The 20,198-nt window shown below is 37.6% G+C and overlaps 1 protein-coding gene across 3 annotated transcripts in view; it reads right to left on the bottom strand.

The window, feature by feature from the left end:
• TEX11 (testis expressed 11) overlaps window positions 1–20,198 on the bottom strand; it is a 295,012-nt gene that overhangs the window by 223,733 nt on the left and 51,081 nt on the right. For all 3 annotated transcript variants that reach the window (XM_027608457.1, XM_027608459.1, XM_027608458.1), the window contains exon 9: window positions 1,305–1,390. In XM_027608457.1, coding sequence (XP_027464258.1) covers window positions 1,305–1,390 — 86 coding nt within the window. The remainder of the gene's footprint in view (window positions 1–1,304; window positions 1,391–20,198) is intronic.

The following is a 20,198-nucleotide window of genomic DNA, read 5'->3' as shown; positions in this document are numbered from 1 at the left end:
ACAAATAAATTTAAAAAATCTTTAGAGAAAGTCTTTTACATAAAAAAGTTATTTGCATAAATATTTTGTTAGGGATATATATACCTGTGATTACTATAATCTCAAAGACCGTATTTGCATTTATTTCATTAATGGCAAATGTAATTTTTCACAACAGTTAAACCAACCCTGAGAGTATCTCCAAATAACCAGAACTAACCCTATACTCACAATGGAGAAACATTTAGTGAATTGATTTGATATATTTTATTCCATAATCCCCTGATATTCAAAGCACCTTATGTGACATCTCCAGAAAAATATATTTTTCACACAAATTCATTTAACTAGCAATTATTGAATATCTACTATGTGTCAGAACCTGTGCTGTGCCTAAGTGTTCAGTGAAAGACAGGGTTCTTGCATATAGTTGCTACACTTTTACATTATTCCCTTGATACTTCCAGATTCAACACAATAGTACAAATATTAGTATAATACTGATCATACAGTAAGTGCTAAATATACTTATTGATATTAAAATAGCAGAATCATTTAATAATAACAATTTAGCTGATCCTGATCCTACTCTTCACCCATCCACCTGTATACTCTGGGGTTGGCAGAGAGCAATATGTAACAAAGTAAAAGAAAAATTCATATTCTTTTTTTTTTTAAGATTTTCTTTTATTTGTTTGTCAGAGAGGGAGCAAGCGTGCACAAGCACGGGGAGTGGCAGGCAGAGGGAGAAGCAGGTTCCCTGCTGAGCAGAGAGCCTGATGCGGGACTCGATCCCAGGACCCTGGGATGATGACCTGAGCCGAAGGCAGATGCTTAACCGACTGAGCCACCCAGGCGTCCCGAAAAATTCATATTCTTGATGGAGATATGAAGGAGGAATGAAAGAAGAACATACTCTTGTGTTTTATTAAGAATAGAATACATTTTCGGGACGCCTGGGTGGCTCAGTCGGTTAAGCGTCTGCCTTCGGCTCAGGTCATGATCCCAGGGTCCTGGGATCGAGTCCCGTATTGCACTCCCTGCTCGGCGGGGAGCCTGCTTCTCCCTCTGCCTCTGCCTCTCTCTCTCTCTGTCTCTCATGAATAAATAAATAAAATCTTTTAAAAAAAAAGAATAGAATACATTTTCCTATCAACTGACAACATGTAAGAATAAACAACACATATTAAAGGAATAAATAAATTTAGCATATTGGCATTTGAAGTCAGAGAATGTTTAAACTGAAAAAGTACCACATAATAAGTATTTACTGAACTGTATGATGATATCCCTAAATTCACATTCACTAATTTTGTTTGTATTACCTAAGCCAGAAAGAACTTTCTTCATATTTATTCTGCTTGTGGGTTTCTACTCCAAAGTTGTAACAGAGAATGTGAAGATATCCAGCCTGCAATTAAAAAAAAAAAAAAGTCAGAGTCATGATTTTTTTTAACATTAAAAAATCTGTAATAGTTCAAGAGTCTTTAAGACATACTTAAAGTATTCTGTACATCAAAATAACCCACTATTCCTTATTAAAACCTCCCAAATTATCTAAAGAGGAGCTACAAAATATTCAGTTTGGGATAATAGTTATATATGGAAAAGTAATACATTACTGTCAGAACTTGAAAGGTACTTTGTAACAGGAAATGGGAAACCTAACCATTGCCCAGCAAAAGGACAACCTCCTTTGTAGGTTGCCAGATCCAGTAAGAGGCATTAGATCAGTGAGTACAGTCAAAGAAAAACATCACCATAAAAGGGGATTTTTTTTTCAAAATCAAGACTTTAAAAAATTCTAAAGTTCTAAAAATTGTCCAATACACTGTCTAGTCATAGGACATATTTAGGGATAGTTTAATGAACCCTCTTTGACAACAAAAATTTCCTTTACATAAATTACCACTGAGATAAAAATAGGAACAAGTATGTGAATGGTGCCATAGGAAAATACTTTTCATGGATTATCAGCATCTCAGTCCCTGCATCAATGCCATATCTAATTTTCACCTGCCAAAATACTGGGGAATGGCTTGAGAAAAACTGTAAAATTCTAATAACTTATCCAAATATCCCTTCAGTATTTACAGACACCATCTACCAGAATCTGATTATACCCATATAATGGAGTCCTTTATAAATTTTACCTGAGTAAGACTACAGAAGCAGATCTTCAATTAAGAATCCAAGATCTGAGGCAAGTTATTCATAAGTAATGTGTAAAGACCTGTCTTCCTTCAAAAAAAGTTTCCTTCTGAATTATAGTACATTCAGAAAGAAATTCAATATGCATGCCTGAGCACTTCAGACCTACTGTATATTTGAATCTAAAATAAAGAATAGTCTTGGTAATGTGGGTCTGGCAAGAATCCAGAAGTATTTAAATGCATTCTTGACATTTCAGCAGAAAAAGCTTAACTCATTACATGCCCCAGATCCCATAGGTTCACACAGGGCCACACCAATTATACAGCTATACTGTAATAATGCAGCTCACATCCACTCGCTGCAGAGAGGCCTGTAACTAACTTGCACAGAAGAAAATGGAAAATAAAACTTTCGACTAACATCTAAGTGTATTAATTAAGTCTTTATTCAGTTTCCCCAGGATTTGTCTTTGCCCTCACAAAACCTTCAAGTGTACTTACATTAAATGCTACTTCCTAGGGGGAAAAAGAATGCAAAACAGTAACAAACTTACACCAACAAAGCTATAAAATACTAAAATATCTTTTAAGAGAACCACAGCGTATTTTCAATGTAATGACAAAAAAAACAAAATCTTTTAACTACCAATACTGTTCCATGCACACAATCATTTATACATTCAATAATAAATATTTACTAAGCATCTCCTATCTTTCAGGCACGATTTTAGTCGTTACAGATAACTCAGTGAACAAAACAGAGAAAAATCCCTGCCCTCACGACACATTTCTAACAGGGTATAAAGTACTAAGAGTCATAAGAATATCTCTTTAAAAATATCTTCCCAGGGCACCTGGGTGGTTCAGTTGGTTAAGCGTCTGCCTTCAGCTCAGGTCATGACCCTGAGGTACTGGGACTGAGTCAGGCTCCCTGCTCAGTGGAGAGAGAGCCTGCTTCTCCTCTCCCTCTGCCACTCCCCCCTCCTTGTGCTCTCTCCCGATCTCTCTCTCTGGCTTAATCTCAAATAAAATCTTAACAAAAACAAAAAATAAAAAATAAAAATATCTTCCCAGCCTTCCATGGGGTGCTAACCTCTCATTTTGCAAGCAATACACAATGGCAAAAAACAATACAAAGAAGGTAGATCTGTAAGTCTGTTGTTATACTGGTCATACAGAAAGGGACTTATGGAAGCTCCAGAACCCATGGAATCTCTAGAACCTCCATCCACTGCTAAATCTACCAGCCCAGAAAGACAGCTCCAACTGAATACTCACTTTACAATGCTAACATGAGATTATATGGATGATTTTTAAAACTCAGATACTGCGGCTAAAAATGAGTTTCATCACTAATTTTCAAGTTCAATCGGAGGCCTTGTATTTTTAATTAACTAGATAAGGTCATCTCTCCTGCAAATTACTTTGTATATCAGGATCTTAAAACTCAGAAAAAACAAACCTTGTATTATTTTTCCAGTCCCAAGTTCTGACTATTTTTCTTTCTGCTTTTGTTGTCTTCTACACATTTATAGATCATATATTTTTACATTTTGCTCAATTTTAACAGTGTAGCAAGAATTGAATGATAATTGCCTGGCTTTCTTCCTTAATGGCTTTAAGACATTTACCTTCCAATCCCTCCCTGACTCAGCTTTCTTTAATCCTCGGATATCTCAATAATAATCAACTATAGGTCATTAGTTACTTCTCTTGGTGCCCTAAGACACAATTTTCCAAACACTTTATTTCTCTGTCTCTGAACAGCATTACCTTCTGCCTTCATGTTAACACCTTACAGTAATTTCTAATCCAGTTTTGGCATACAGAAAGGATGTCTCAGAAAAAAAGAGAGTTGGTTTATTTAATTCATTAATTCCTTTTAAGTAAATAACATTATGTTAGCTCTTCTCTAGCCTTTATCTGATCATTTCCTCTCATTATAAGATTTCCTGCTCTAGATTTTCAGGGCCCCTACCTAAACCTTAAGCCCACCAAAAACACACTAAATTGGAGGTGGGGGAATGGGTTAGCCAGGTGATGGGTATTAAGGAGGGCACATATTGCATGGAGCACTGGGTGTTATACACAAACAATGAATCATGGAACACTACATCAAAAACTAATGATGTAATGTATGGTGACTAACATAATAAAATTAATAATAAAAAATACACTGAATAATTGCATTGACCTTTAAAATAAAAATCATGAGCGTCCTAACAATATAGTTCTATCAACCACCTTCCACATAAAATATAAACTCTTAACTCTGGACTTAAATGTTGTTTACTAGTAGCCCCATCCTGACAAAGGCATAATTACTCTTCTGTTATATATCCTAGATCTTTTAATTCAGCCCTTTCCATTCTCTCTACATGTGTTTTTCCCTTTATCAGCACTAACACTGTGCAAGATACCAAAAGTTTTCTTTTCCTAAACACCATCTAAGATTCTCCTTTCATATATTTCAATATACTACTCACTGTCCATTTACTCTCCAAAGCACATTAAAGAAAGGTTTCTGTCTTTTAGTAATTTACAATGTGAAATAGATAGCAAAAGAGCCAGAGCCAAAAGAAAGAAATGGTAAAAACATAAAAATGCAAACAATCCAAGAGACTTTACAGAAAAAATTTTTTAAATTAGTAAGAGTTCAGAGAAGTTGCTGGATATTAAACCTTTTAAGCCATGCATTCGTATACATTAGTGACAATTTAAAAATATAATCTTTAAGATATCACTTATGATAGCGATTGAATATGAAATGTTTTTATACAGAAAATTACAAAACTATGTTGAAACACATTAAAGAACATTATATAAATTAGGATTTATCACATTCATGGATAGGAAGACTCAGTATAATGTAGATAGTGATGCTCTCCAAATTAATCTAGAAGTCCAATGCTATTTCAATCAACATCGCAATAGTTTTGTTTTAGAGAATCTTTTTTTTTAAGATCTTTTATTTATTTATTTGACACAGAGAGAGAGATAGTGAGAGAGAGAGAGCACAAGCAGGGGGAGCAGCAGGCAGGCAGAGGCAGAGGGAGAGGGAGAAGCAGGCTTCCCGCTCAGCAGGGGGCCCGATGCGGGGCTCGATCCCAGGACCCTGGGATCATGACCTGAGCCGAAGGCAAATGCTTAACAACTGAGCCACCCAGGCGCCCCCCAATAGCTTTTCACCAAACTATCTCTAAAATGAGTATGGAAGGGCAAAGTCCCAGAAAATCTAAGACAACGGTGAAGAAGAACAAAGTAGGACCTGTCCTATCAAGACTATACTAGGTTTAGGGGTGCCTGGCTGGCTCAGTCAGTGGAGCATGAGACTCTTGATCTCAGAGTTGTGAGTTTGAGCCCCACACTGGGTCCAGAGATTACTTAAAAACAAAACCGTAAAAAAAAATAAATAAATAAAAAAGACTAGGGGTGCCTGGGTGATTCAGTCAGTCAAATGTCCGACTCTTGGTTTCAGCACAGGTCATGATCTCAGGGTCAAGAGATGAAGCCCTGTGTCAGGCTCCAGGCTCAGTGGGGAGTCTGCTTGAGATTCTCTCCCCCTGCCCCTACCCCAAGCTTGTGTGCTCTCTCTGTCTCTCCCTCAAATAAATAAATAAATAAATCTTTAAAAAAGAAGACTATACTAGGTTTAATAATGTCCTCCCAAAATTCATGTTTACCTGGAACCAGTGAATGTTACCTTACTTGGAAACAGGGTCTTTGCAATGTAATCAAAATAAGGTAAAATTGGATTGGGGTGAACCCTAAAAGGACTGGTGGCCTTATAAGAACAGCAGTCTAAAATATAGATAAATCAAAATGTAATTCTAAAAATCCCACAGGATTCACCTAAACCAAAGGAAGGTGGAAAAAAGTAAAACAGGTGGCTCAGTTGGTTAAGCGACTGCCTTCGGCTCAGATCACGATCCTGGAGTCCTGGGATCGAGTCCCACATCGGGCTCCTGGCTCAGCGGGGAGCCTGCTTCTCCCTCTGACCCTCTCCCCTCTCATGCTATTTCTCTCTCTCTCTCTCTCTCTCTCTCTCTCTCTCTCAAATAAATAAATAAATAAATAAAATCTTTAAAAAAAAGTAAAACAGAGAGGCAAAACAGAAAAAAAACAAACCAAAAAAAGAGAGTATCAAGATCCTACTAAAGACATCAGATTGAGTACACATGATTACCTCTGCTCTCTTGAAACCCCAATAAAATTGCTGTAAAAAGCACATATCAAAATTTACCATCTTAACCATTTTATTTTCTTTTTTAAGATTTTACTTATTTATTTGACAGAGAGAGACACAGCGAGAGAGGGAACACAAGCAGGGGGAGGGGGAAAGGGAGAAGCAGGCTTCCCGCCAAGCAGGGAGCCCGATGTGGGGCTTGATCCCAGGACCCTGGGACCATGACCTGAGCCAAAGGCAGACGCTTAATGACTGAGCCACCCAGGCGCCCCTACCATCTTAACCATTTTAAATGTACAATTTAATAGCGTTAACTATATTTATATAGTTGTGCAGAAGATTTATGGACTTTTTCATCTTGTAAAATTGAAACTATACCCACTAAGCAAGTCCCCATTTCCAACCCTTCCCCCAACCCCTGTCAAGCACCATGCTACTTTCTGTTTCTGTAAGTTCGACTACTTTAGATGCCTCATATAAGTGGAATCATACAGTATTTGGATTCTTATGACTGGCTTATTTCTCTTAGCATAGTGTCATCCTCAAGGATCATCCATGCTACAGCATTTAACAAAATATTTTTTCTTTTTTTTTAAGATTTTATTTATTTATTTGACAGAGAGAGACACAGCGAGAGAGGGAACCCAAGCAGGGGGAGTGGGAGAGGAAGAAGCAGGCTTCCCGCGGAGCAGGGAACCCGACGTGGGGCTTGATCCCAGGACCCTGGGATCATGACCTGAGCCGAAGGCAGACGCCTAACGACTGAGCTACCCAGGTGCCCCTCTTTTGTTTTTTTTAATAAAGATTTTATTTATTTATTTGAGAGAGAGAGACAGAGACAGAGACAGCGACACAGAGCATGAGTGGTGAGGAGAGGGAGAAGCAGGCTCCCCACCAAGCAAGAAGCCCAATGCAGGGCTCGATCCCAGGACCTCGGATCATGACCCGATCCAAAGGCAGCACTTAACTGAGCCACCTAGGTGCCCCCAAAATGTTTTCTTTTTAAGGCTGAATAATATTAAAAAATCCATTCATCTGTTGATGGACATTTGAGTTCCACCTCTTAGCTAATGTGAATAATGCTGTAATACACATGGGTGTGGAAATTACCTGTTCAAGAACCTGCTTTCAGAAATTGAAGAGGACACAAGGAAATGGGAAAAATTCCATGCTCATGGATTAGAAGAACAAACATTAACAATGTTTATACTACCTAAAGTATCTACACGTTTAATGCAATCCCTATCAAAATACCACCACAGCATTTTTCACAGAGCTAGAACAAACAATCCTAAAAGTTGTATGGAACAATAAAAAACCCTGAATAGCCAAAGCAATCCTGAAAAAGAAAAGCAAAGCTGGAGGCATCAAAATTCCAGATATCAAGCTGTATTACAAACTGTGATTATCAAGACAGTATGGTACTGGCACAAAAATAGACACACAGATCAATGGAACAGAACAGAAAACCCAGAAATGGAGCCACAACTATATGGTCAACTAATCCTCAGCAAAGCAGGAAACAATGTCCAAAGGAAAAAAGACAGTCTCATCAATGAATGGTGCTGCGAAAACTGGACAGTAACATGTAAAAGAGTGAAACCGGACCACTTTCTTACACCAAACACTATTTAAAAATAAATTCAAAATGGATGAAAGACCTAAACGTGAGCCAGGAAACCATCAAAATCCTAGAGGAGAACACAGGCAGCAACCTCTTTGATATCAGCCATAGTAACTTCTTACTAGACCCGTCTCCAGAGGCAAGAGAAACGAAAAGCCAAAATGAACTGAGACTTTATCAAGATAAAAAGCTTCTGCACAGCAAAGCAAAGGAAACAATCAACAAAACTAAAAGGCAACCTACAGAAAGGGAGAAGGTATTTGCAAATGACCTATCCGATAAAGGATTAGTATCCAAAATCTATAAAGAACTTAATCAAACTTGGGGTGCCTGAGTGGTGCAGTCGGTTAAGTGTCCAACTCTTTATTTCAGCTTAGGTCATGATCTCAGGGTCCTGGGATCGAGCCCCATGTGGGCTCCATGCTCAGTGGGGAGTCTGCTTGAGATTCACTCTCTTCCTCTCCCTCTGCACTCTCTCCCCCTCTCTCTCTGAAATATTAAATTAATAAAAATAATCTTTTAAAAAAAGAAACAAAACAGATGAACATAGGGGAAGGGAAAACAAAAAGAGAGGAAGCCAAACTATAAGAGACTCTTAACTATAGAGAAGAAACTGAGGGTTGCTAGTGGGTGGGTGAGGAGCTAAATGGGTGATGGGTATTAAGGAGGGCACTTGTTATGATGAGCACTGGGTGTTATATGTACACGATGAATCACTAAGTTCTATTCCTGAAGCCAATATTACACTATATGTTAACCAACTAGAATTTAAATAAAAACTTCTTAAAAACTTAAAAAAAACTGGAAATTAACAAGCATTAGTGAGGATGGATGTGAAAAAATTGGAACCCTTGTACATTGCTGATGGGACTGTAAAATGGTACAGCCAATGTAGAAAACAGACGCTTCATCAAAAAGTTGAACATAGGGATGCCTGGGCGGCTCAGCTGACTAAAGCGTCTGCCTTTGGCTCAGGTCATGATCCCAGGGTCCTGGGATCAAGTCCTGCATTGGGATCCTTGCTCAGTGGGGAGCCTGCTTCTCCCTCTGCCTGCTGTCCCCCCTGCTTGTGCTCACTCTCTCTCTCTCTGGTAAATAAATAAATAAAATCTTTTTTAAAAAAAAAAGTTGAACACAGAGGGGCACCTCAGTGGCACAGTCTGTTAAGCATCTGACTCTTGGTTTCGGCTCAGGTCGTAACCTCAGGGTCATGAGATAAAGCCTCATGTTGGGCTCCACGCTCAGCATGGAGTCTTCTTAAGACTCCCTCTCCCTCCCTCCCACTCCCCTGTGAGCTTCTGTCTCTCTAAACATAAATTTTAAAGATCCTTTTTTAAAAAGTTGAACACAGAATTACCTTATGACCCAGCAATTCCAGTCCTAGATATATATCCAAAAGAACTGAAAACAGGTGTTTAAATACTTGTACTCAAATGTTAAGGACAACACTATTTATAGTAGTCTAAAGGTGGAAACAACCCCAAAGGTCCACCAACCAATGAATGGATAAAGAAATTGTGGTATATCAATAGAGTGGAATGCTATTCAGCCACAAAAATGTAAGTCCACAGATACAGAAAAGTAGATTGGTGCTGCCAGTATCCAGGGAGAGGGGGCAGTAGGGAGTGACTGCTTAATGGTTACATGGTGATGAAAATGTTTTGGAACTAAATGGAAGTAATGGCTGCATAATATTTTGAATGTATTAAACGAACTTGTTCACTTTAAAATGGTTAATTTTATACCATGTGAATTTCACTTCAACAAAAAAAGTTTTTTAAAAAGTTTAAAAAATCAACAAACCATAAGAGACTCTTAATCATAGGAAACAAACTGAGGGTTGCTGGAAGGGAAGGGGATGGGGTAACTGAGTGAGGGGCATTAAGGAGGGCACATGATGTAATGAACACTGGGTGTGATATAAGACTGATGAATCACTGACCTCTACCTCTGAAACCAACAACACATTATATGTTAATTAATTGAATTTAAATTTAAAAAAATAAAATAAGAAAAAATAACACCCAATAAATTTTTTTTAAAAGTTTAAAAAAATCACACATGCATGAATGTTTATAGCGTCATTACTCATAATAGCTGAGGCTACAACCCAAATGTCCATCAGCAGATGAATGGATAAACAAAATGTGGTTTACACATGCCATGGAATATTGTAATAGGTAACTTCATAGCGAAAGAAAACAGATTAATGGTTTCCAAGGGGCTGGGAAGGGGTAATAAGGAGCAACTACTTAATGGTATGGGGTTTCCTTTGAGGATGATGAAAATGTTTTGGAACTAGACAGAAGTGATGGTTGCACAGCACTGTGAATATACTGACACTGAATTGTAAACTTTAAAATGGTTAATTTTATGTTATAGGAATCTTACTTTAATAAAAATAAATATATTGGAGAAAAAAACTAAAAAGAATGCATCATGTTTCTTAACAGTAACATCAGAACCTAGAAGACAATGTAATGGAATCTTTAAAATGATTTCTAACCCATAATTCCACATCCAAACTATAAATTAAGTGTGATGGTAGAATAAAATGTTTACACATGCAAAGTCTTTAAATAAATTTATATCCCAGGGGCGTCTGGGTGGCACAATCAGTTAAGCATCCAACTCTTGGTTTTGGCTCAGGTCATGATCTCAGGGTCCTGAGACTGAGCCCCACGTCAGGCTCAGCACTCAGCACAGAGTCTACTTGGGATTCTCTCTCCCTCTCCTTCTGCCCCTCCCACTCATGCTCTCATTCTGTCTAAAATAAATAAATAAATCTTTAAATAAATAAATAAATCTATATCCCAAGCAACTGTTCTCAGGAAGATACTGCAGGATATGCCCTACAAAAATGCCAGAGTAAAACCACAAAAAGAAAGACACAGAAATCCAGAAATAGGGATCCAAACTAAGAGAGCTGAAGGGAATTCCCAAGTCACTGGAGGAAGAATATCTCAAACAACAACTGTGTAACATGCTTAGAGAGCAACCTGCCCAGATTAGAGCAGATCAGAAACTACAGAAGAGATTTCCTTGAGCAAATGAAACTGATAAAATAACTAAAATATTTTAACATATTGAAAAGTCTACATAATTAGGGGAGAAACAATATTGGGAAAGAGATCATATTAAGTACATATAATACTAACCAATCAGGAAAACCAATACAATTATTAACTCCAGGGAAAACAAAATGTTATGCAGGAAAGAAAAAAATAATCATAGTACCCTATATGGTTCAACTACAAATAGCATTTACATAAACATAGCAGTGTAAACACTGAATATTGATCTAATCAAAATTATGGCATAACTATATAGAGATGATGGAGTGAGAGTGGAAGTAGGCATATGAGTGGTGGGGGAAGGGGAGGCCAAAAAGGATTTAAATTCATGTTCTAAAGTGGGAAGTCAACAGATGATAACCTAAATCAAAAAAAAAAAAAAAAAAACAAGTAGTAAAAAAAAAAAATCAAGAAGTAGTAGTAGTAAAAGAACACTACTCAGAGATGGGAAGGTAAATACCAAAACAACCAACTAAAATAACTGAAAGTAACAGTTCTGCAAGATTAAAAAATGGGGTGGGAGGGACTAATGATTTGATTTGATTTTTTGGGGGGGACTGATGATTTTATAACAAGAATTGTAGAACTATTTTTCTCATTAAACCATTATCATATATACAGTGATAAAAAATAAAAATTACATATATAAAGTCAGAATAAAAAGTAAACCATACATTTAAAAATAACCATGATTGAGGTGCCTGGGTGGCACAGTCGGTTTCAGCTATGGTCGTGGTCTCAGGGTTGTGGGATGGAGACCCATGCAGCATGGGGCTCTGCACTAAGCAAAGAGTCTGCTTCACACTCTTTTCTGCCTCTCCCCTGCGCTCTCTCTCCCTCTCTCTAAAATGAGTAAATAAATCTTAAAAAAAAAATAACAATAACAATTAAGAGCCTGAACTAAAAATAAATACTGATGTTTGTTAAAAGGATTAGTGTTGTTTTTTTTTAAGATTTTATTTATTTATTTGACAGAGAGAGACACAGCGAGAGAGGGAACACAAGCAGGGGAAGTGGGAGAGGGAGAAGCAGGCCTCCCTCCGAGCAGGGAGCCCGATGTGGGGCTCGATCCCAGGACCCTGGGATCATGACCTGAGGCGAAGGCAGACGCCCAACAACTGAGCCACCCAGGCGCCCCAAAAGAATTAGTGTTCTAATGGATATATAAAGAGCCTTACTACAGTCAAGCTTTCCATATGCTGTATGTATTTATTTAAAAAGTATAAAATTCAGTTAAAATTTAGTGGAACATGCCATTACAAAGATTCCAATGAGTCATTTTTAAGGCTCAAATGATTTTGAGTTTGGAATGAAAGTTGATGCCCTTAAGAGATTTATGCTCTCCCAGATACATAAAGCAGTGGGTGGAAAGGGTCAGAGAAAGCAGTTATATCCTAACTAACCCATAACAGGCAGAAAACTGAATTTTACTTCCAGAGGCATAATTCATCTGTGTGCCATGAGATTAGATTTTTACTACAGAGAGATATGTACAAATTCTTAAATATGTAAAATCATATGTTTCAATTATTTGGCTACAAGATGGTAACTTTAAATAGACAAAAGAATAAAATCATGTTAATAAAAGTCTAGGCAGCCTACTTCATTTAGAAACTTTGCGCCCCTAACAAAGCAGCAATGAAATCTAACTGAATCTTGAACTAATTACTGCAAAGGATTTTAGAGACCAACTGGCCATTTTCCTTGTGTAAATGAAAAGTTTCAAAATGAAATAAAAATTCTATACTCAAAATAAATTCTAGAGCAATCTAAAAATAGAAACAAACGATAAAAGCAAGCTGAACACATGAATCAACTAATGAAAATAAAATTCCAATTAAAGTTTCAAACTTTGAGGAGAAACAGGTAAATGAATTAAGTAAGCAATCTGCTAAAAGAAAGCTTTGCTATAAAAAATATACATACACACACACTCTGGGCTATTGCCCAGGGCTTCTCTAAATCAAGCACTAGGAATTTTTATATTGAAGGAACATTTGAGACCATGTTGTCATACGCTCGTTTTACAGTTGTGGACACTGATTTTCAGAGCAGTAAATATCTCACCACTAGCCACACCCATTAAGTAGCTCCTTCCTACAATGCTGTACACATAGATCACAAGCCTTGTTTTGAGTAATTACAAGAGTCTCAAATATCAAAAAGAGAGTCTCTATGTTCTACTTACCAAGGTAGCTAAGTATACGCAAAATCTTTTTAAAAAAATGCTCAATTGGAAGAATTTTCTAACTCTCACGAAACAAAGTTCAGTTAAACAAAATACCACTATGTCCCAATTATTCCCATTAATTGATTTTTCACTATGCACCTATAAAAAAGCTGGACACTAGTTATTTCCAACCATTTCTTTGATTTCACAACACCTCCATCAAGCCCCTGGAACTGTTGTATGGCATACATTTACTTTAAAATAGAAGCTAATTAAGTTTTGGGATGCCTGGGTGGCTCAGTCAGTTAAGCGTCTGCCTTTGGCTCAGGTCATGATCCCAGGATCCTGGGATCGAGTCCCGCATCGGGCTCCTTGCTCAGCGAGGAGCCTGCTTCTCCCGCTGCCTGCCACTCCCACTGCTTGTGCTTGCTCTCTCTCTCTAATAAATAAATAAATAAAATCTTTAAAAAAAGAAGCTAATTAACTTTCTTCAGAGTAGGTTTTTTTGGTTTTTGTTTTTTTAGAGCTTCATAAAATCCTCTTCCAAGGGCTAGGGACATCCTGATGTCAAGTCAGCTATTCCTGGTACCCAGTTTTTGTGTGCTTTCTCTTCTCTGTAACAATAGCCACTCGAATTACAGGATTTTTGGAATTTATTTTTATAGTTCTATAATTTTCCAGAGGGAGAAAGACTCTGGGACTGAGTGGCTTCCCTGATAAGATTCCATGCAATCAGCTAGTATAAGAATGTATTGTTCATCCACCCATCGGACAAGTATGGAGACTCAGAGCCTAAGAAGGGTAAGAAAGCCTCTACGTGGAGTAATGGCCAGGAATAGGGTGTTGGAGCAGGTTAAGGGGAGTGTGCATCCATGCACGGAGGCCCAGAAGGAAGAGCTAGAGCATGAGCAGGTAGAGGAGGGAGAGGGTGGCAGAGGAGATGGGAAATTGGTTACATACAGGGGATACTAATTAAATAAGCAAATATATTAAAGATAATAGAAACTAGGTTTCTCATTACTGGAGAAGAAAATTAGAAATATGGAAAGGGAGAACAATAGGATGAACACTTTGGCATTACACTGAAATTGAATGTATCATGGCTTTCAGTAGATTAGATAGATAGATAGATAGATAGATAGATGGATAAATAGCTATACTGAGATGCTACATATAAAGATGGATGGAAATGTGTGTGTACAAATATACATATGTATATAGATACATATAGATATATATATAACATACATATATATGTTGTATATAAATATATAGGTATCTATATATACAAATGTGTGAAGAAATAAACACACACACATTCTGTTCACTGAGACAGTCTGACAGCAGTGACACCCCCAAAAGCAGTAAGCACATGTACCGTCCAGATCTTGGCTTCTAAATAACATTTTCCATCAAAAGGAACCAAACCAACTGAGAGAAATAGCTAATTCCATGGCTTAAGTGAAGAGTACAGGATGAGCCTGGAACATTTTACAGGGACAGAAAGGAAAGAAGTACTCACAGGTGATGGCAATATGTCAAAAAAGGCATAGAAGTCAATTTATAGGGGCTCCTAATGGTAAAATCTGGGAAAAGGTGAACATCAAAATAAATCGAGTTTAGCTCTAGATAAGAGAGAATAAGTACATGCCACCCTTTCTCTCCCACTTAATATAACTATAAAACCTGGACCAACTGCATGAAACTATTTGAGGTCTCTGAAAAGAACATAGTAGAAGACAGATTGGGGAAGAATACCAGAATTCAAAGTAACACCAAGATGGTGGTGGTTTACCATTCTTTTCCCCTGGTACACCACGGCCTAAATGAATGCAGCCAGAAACTAAGCATAAGTACCGTGGTGCACACTGAGAAAGTATCTCTAGTTCTGGTTTCAGTTACTCAGTGCAGAAATCCTATTTTGGTTTTTATTTTCTCCTTCCTCCATTCTCTTGTATTATGCTAAGTGAAATAAGTCAGATGGAGAAAGACAAAGGAGATCAATTGTATGGTGACGGATGGTATAACTAGACTTGTCACTTTGTACTATATACAGATGTCAAAGTGTAAGGCTGTATACCTGAAATTTATATAAATACATATATAAAATTTTTGTAAATGTTAACATATAGCTAGTATATGACCCAACCTTTTCATTCCTAGAATACCCAGGAGAAATAAAAACACATGTCCACAAAAAGATTTATACATGAATGTTTAAAGCAGTTCCGTTTGTATTAGATTTAAAAAAAAAAACAGCTAAAAACTAGAAATAATCTGAATATCTCATCTACAGGGGAATAAACAAATTGTGATCTATCCATATAATGGAATTTTAACCTGCAATAAAAAACAAACTACTAGGGAGACAGTCTTACATGTACTAGTCTGCTCTCTTCCCAGTGTTGGCCTCACTGAAATAAATTCCCTTCTTATTTCACCACCGAACAAATAAACAAAAACTACTGACATGAACAAACACATGGATGAATCTCAAAATCACTATACTAAGTAAAAGAAGACAAATCATGATTCCATTTATATAAAAATACAAAAGACTGCAAACTACTCTATAAAGACAGAAAACCAATCAGTGGTTGCCTGGGTAAAAAGGTGGGAGGAAGGGAGGAGGAACGGGAGACAACAGAAAACTTTTCAGGGTTATAGAAAGGTTCATAATCTTGATTGTGATGATGGTTTCATGTGTGTACACATATGCCAAAACACATCAAACTATAAAATTTAAATGTATATGATTTACCATATCTCAATAAAGCTGTTTTGAAAATGCCAATTTCATGAAAGATGAAGGCAGATTAAAAGATACTAAAGAGATGGGACAACCAAATGCAAGCATAATTCTGAACTGGATCCTGGACTGGTTGGGGGTGGGGGAGAACAAATGTTATAAAGTACACACTATTTGGACAGTTAACAAAATCACAATATGAATTATAAAGTACTTATGAATGTTACATTTATTGAATTTGATCATTGTTCTGTGTTTATAAAGGAGAGAATATTCTATTCTTTTTTTTTTAAAAGATTTTATTTATTTGAGAGAGAGAGAATGAGAAATAGAGAGCACAAGAGGGAAGAGGGTCAGAGGGAGAAGCAGACCTCCTGCTGAGCAGGGAGCCCGATGTGGGACTCGATCCTGGGACTCCAGGATCATGACCTGAGCCGAAGGCAGTTGCTTAACCAACTGAGCCACCCAGGAACCCGAGAATATTCTATTCTTAAGCAATATACACTGGGGTCGCCTGGCTGGCTCAGTTGGTAGATCATGTGACATGGCCCCATGTTGGGGATAGAGTTTATTTAAAAAAAAAAGAAAGAAAGAAATATACACTGCAGTATTAAGCAGTAAAGGTGCATGATGTATGCAGTCTTCTCTCAAAAAAGAAAATAACAATATATCAAAAATTATAGAAAAATACATGAAAATTTCAATTGATTTAAAAGAAGTATTTTACAAATTCCACAACCTCTCACAATGAAAACACTCAAATGAGGAACAGAAAGGAGCTTCCTCAACATGACAAAAGCTGTGTAATGAAAAACCCACAGTTAACATCATACTCAATGGTCAAAGACCAATAGCTTTTCCTCTAAGATCAAGAACAAGACAAGTATGCCAGCTTTCATCACTCCTATTCAAAACAGTATTGGAAGTTCTAGTTAGAGCAATTAAAAAAGAAAAAAAAAGAAGGCATCCCGATTAGACATGAAGAAGTAAAACTATCTCTATTCACAGATGACATGATCTTACACATAGAACATACTAAAGAATCTTAAAAAAAAAAGCCCTTTTATGGGTATTAAGTGAATTCAGCAAAGTTGAAGGTTACAAAATCAACACACAAAAATCAGTTGTATTTCTATACACTAGAAATGAACAATCAAGTAAAGAATTTTTTTTTGAAGATTTTATTTATTTGACAGAGAGAGAGAGACAGCAAGAGAGGGAACACAAGCAGGGGGAGTGGGAGAGGGAGAAGCAGGCTCCCCATTGAGCAGGGAGCCCGATGTGGGACTCGATCCCAGGACCCGGGGATCATGACCTGAGCCGAAGGCAGACGCTTAATGACTGAGCCACCCAGGCGCCCCTCAATTAAGGAAATTAAGAAAATAATTCCATTTATATCATCAAAAAGAATAAAATATTTAGGAATAAGTTTAACCAAAGAGGTATAGAACTGTACACTGAAAACTATAAAACATTACTGATATAAACTAAAGAAGACTTAAATAAATAGAAAGACATCCCATGTTCATGGGTTGGTGTTAGAAGGTGTCCTCCAAACTGAGAAGCCACTTTGAGGCTGAAAAATGAAGTAGGCAACTCCATACAGTTTACACAGTTTTATTTAGGGTAACTGACAAGGAGGATTGGGCAGATGATGATAAGGGCAGCTGCAGCTATTTTCCACAAAGTCTAGACCTTAGTCTACAGATTTTATTGAGCAAGGGGACACGAGGGAGGGCACTGTAGTGAGATCAAAGGGTATGTATGCACTTCAAAGGGTCTGCATGCACCTAACTGAGAGCTAACATTTAACAGACTTCATGATTCTATGTGTGCATCAAGATGGGGAAAGACTATACTATCTCTAACACACTCATGAAAGGCTAAAACAGGCCTCCCCACATTCCAGCTTTGGTGGGCATTTCTAAGGTGTGTATATTAATCTCCAAGGGGCCCAAAACATGTAGCCCCAGGAGAACTCATTGAATGGACATGAACAAGACGGAGAGCCAAAGATGGGAGTATTGTCAGCACATCTACAACTGGAAAACTTAGCATCACAAGATGACAATGCTATCCAAATAGATACATAGATTCAGTGTAATCCCTATCAAAATCCCAATCACCATTTTTGAAGAAATGGGAAAACCTATGCTAAAATTCATATTCAATCTCAAGGGACCCAGAAGACCCAAAACAATCTTGAAATAGAAGAACAGAGTTGGCGGTCTCACACTTCCCTACTTCAAATGTACAGCAGAACAAAACAATAACCAGAATAGTGGGGTACCGGCATACGAATAGACATAGAGACCAATAGAACAAAACTGAGAGCACAGAAATAAAGTCTGAAATCTATGGTCAATTTGTTTTTGACAAGGGTGCAAAGACCATTCAATGGGGAAAGAATCTCTTCAAATGGTATTAGAATAAATGGATATCCACAAGCAAAATAGTGAACTTGGACCCTTACTTCACACAATACACAAAAATTAAAATGGATCAAAATCCTGAATTTAAGAGCTAAAGCTGTAAAACTCTCAAAGGAACACAAAAACCTTCATGACCTTGGATTTGGCAAGTTTCTTAAATGACACCAAAAGCATAGGCAACAAAAGAAAAAATAGATAAACTGGACTTAATCAAAATTAAAAACTTTTGTGCATCAAAGGACACTATCAAGAGCATGAAAACACAACCCTCAGAATGGGCAAAAATATTTGCAAACCATATAAGGCTTTAATATCCAGACCATATAAAGAATTCTTAAAACTCAACAACCAAAAGACAACCCAATTTAAAAACAGGCAAAGAGGGCGCCTGGGTGGCTCAGTTGGTTAAGTGACTACCTTCGGCTCAGGTCATGATCCCGGAATCCCTGGATCAAGTCCTACATTGGGCTCCCTGCTCAGCAGGGAGTCTGCTTCTCCCTCTGACCCTCTCTCCTCTCATGCGCTCTCTCTCACTCTCTCTCTCTCTCAAATAAATAAATTAAAATATTTTTTAAAAAATAAAAAAATAAAGATAGGCAAAGAAAAAAATAGGCAAAGGAATTTAATAGACATTTCTCTAAAGAAGGTATACAAATGCCCAATAAGCACATGAAAAGATGTTCAAAGGAAATGCAAATCAAAAGCATAATGAGAGGGCGCCTGGGTGGCTCAGTTGGTTAAGCGACTGCCTTCGGCTCAGGTCATGATCCTGGAGTCCCGGGATCGAGTCCCGCATCGGGCTCCCTGCTCAGCGGGGAGTCTGCTTCTCCCTCTGACCCTCTTCCCTCTCGTGCTCTCTATCTCTCATTCTCTCTCTCAAATAAATAAATAAAATCTTTAAAAAAAAAAAAGCATAATGAGAAACGACTGCACACCAACTAGGATGGCTATAATAATTTTAAAAACTGGAAAATAAGAGTTGGTGAGGATATGGAAAAACTGGACCCTCATACATTGCTGGCAGGAATGCAAAATGGTGCAGCTGCTACAGAAAACAGTTTGGTGGTTCTTCAAAGAGTTAAACACAGAATTACCTTATGACCCACCAATTCCAATACTAGATATTTATCCAAGAGAATTAAAAACAAGGGTTCAAGGGGCACCTGGGTGGCTCAGCTGGTTAAGCATTTGACTCTTTTTTTTTAAGATTTTATTTATTTGATAGAGAGAGACACAGTGAGAGAGGGAACACAAGTAGGGGGAGTGGGAGAGGGAGAAGCAGGCTTCCCGCCGAGCAGGGAGCCCGATGTGGGGCTCGATCCCAGGACCCTGAGATCATGACCTGAGCCGAAAGCAGACGCTTAGCGACTGAGCCACCCAGGCACCCCAAGCATTTGACTCTTGATTTTGGTTCAGGTCATGATCTCAGGGTCGTGAGATCGAGCCCCACGTTGGGCTCAGCGCTCAGCAGGAGTCTGCTTCTCTCCCTTTCGCTCTGCCCCTCTCTGTGCTCACACTCTCTCTCTAAAATAAATAAATCTTTAAAAAAAAACAAGGGTTCAAAAAAATAATAAAAACAGGGATTCAAACATATTTATGCATCAATGTTCATAGAAGCATTATTTGCAATAGCCAAAAGGTGGAAACAACCCAAGTATCCATCAATTGATGAATGGATAAATAAAATGTGGTATGTACATACAATGAAATATGATTCAATCATAGCAAGGAATACAATTCTGATACATGCTATGACATGGGTGAGTCTTAAAAATATTAATGCTAAATGAAATAAGCCAGACATAAAAGGATAAATATTATATGATTCCAC

Source organism: Zalophus californianus, chromosome X (assembly GCF_009762305.2).
Source record: "Zalophus californianus isolate mZalCal1 chromosome X, mZalCal1.pri.v2, whole genome shotgun sequence".
Taxonomy (NCBI): Eukaryota; Metazoa; Chordata; class Mammalia; order Carnivora; family Otariidae; genus Zalophus; species Zalophus californianus.
The sequence above is the reverse complement of the archived record's forward strand: the minus strand, read 5'-3'. Positions and strand labels throughout refer to the sequence as shown.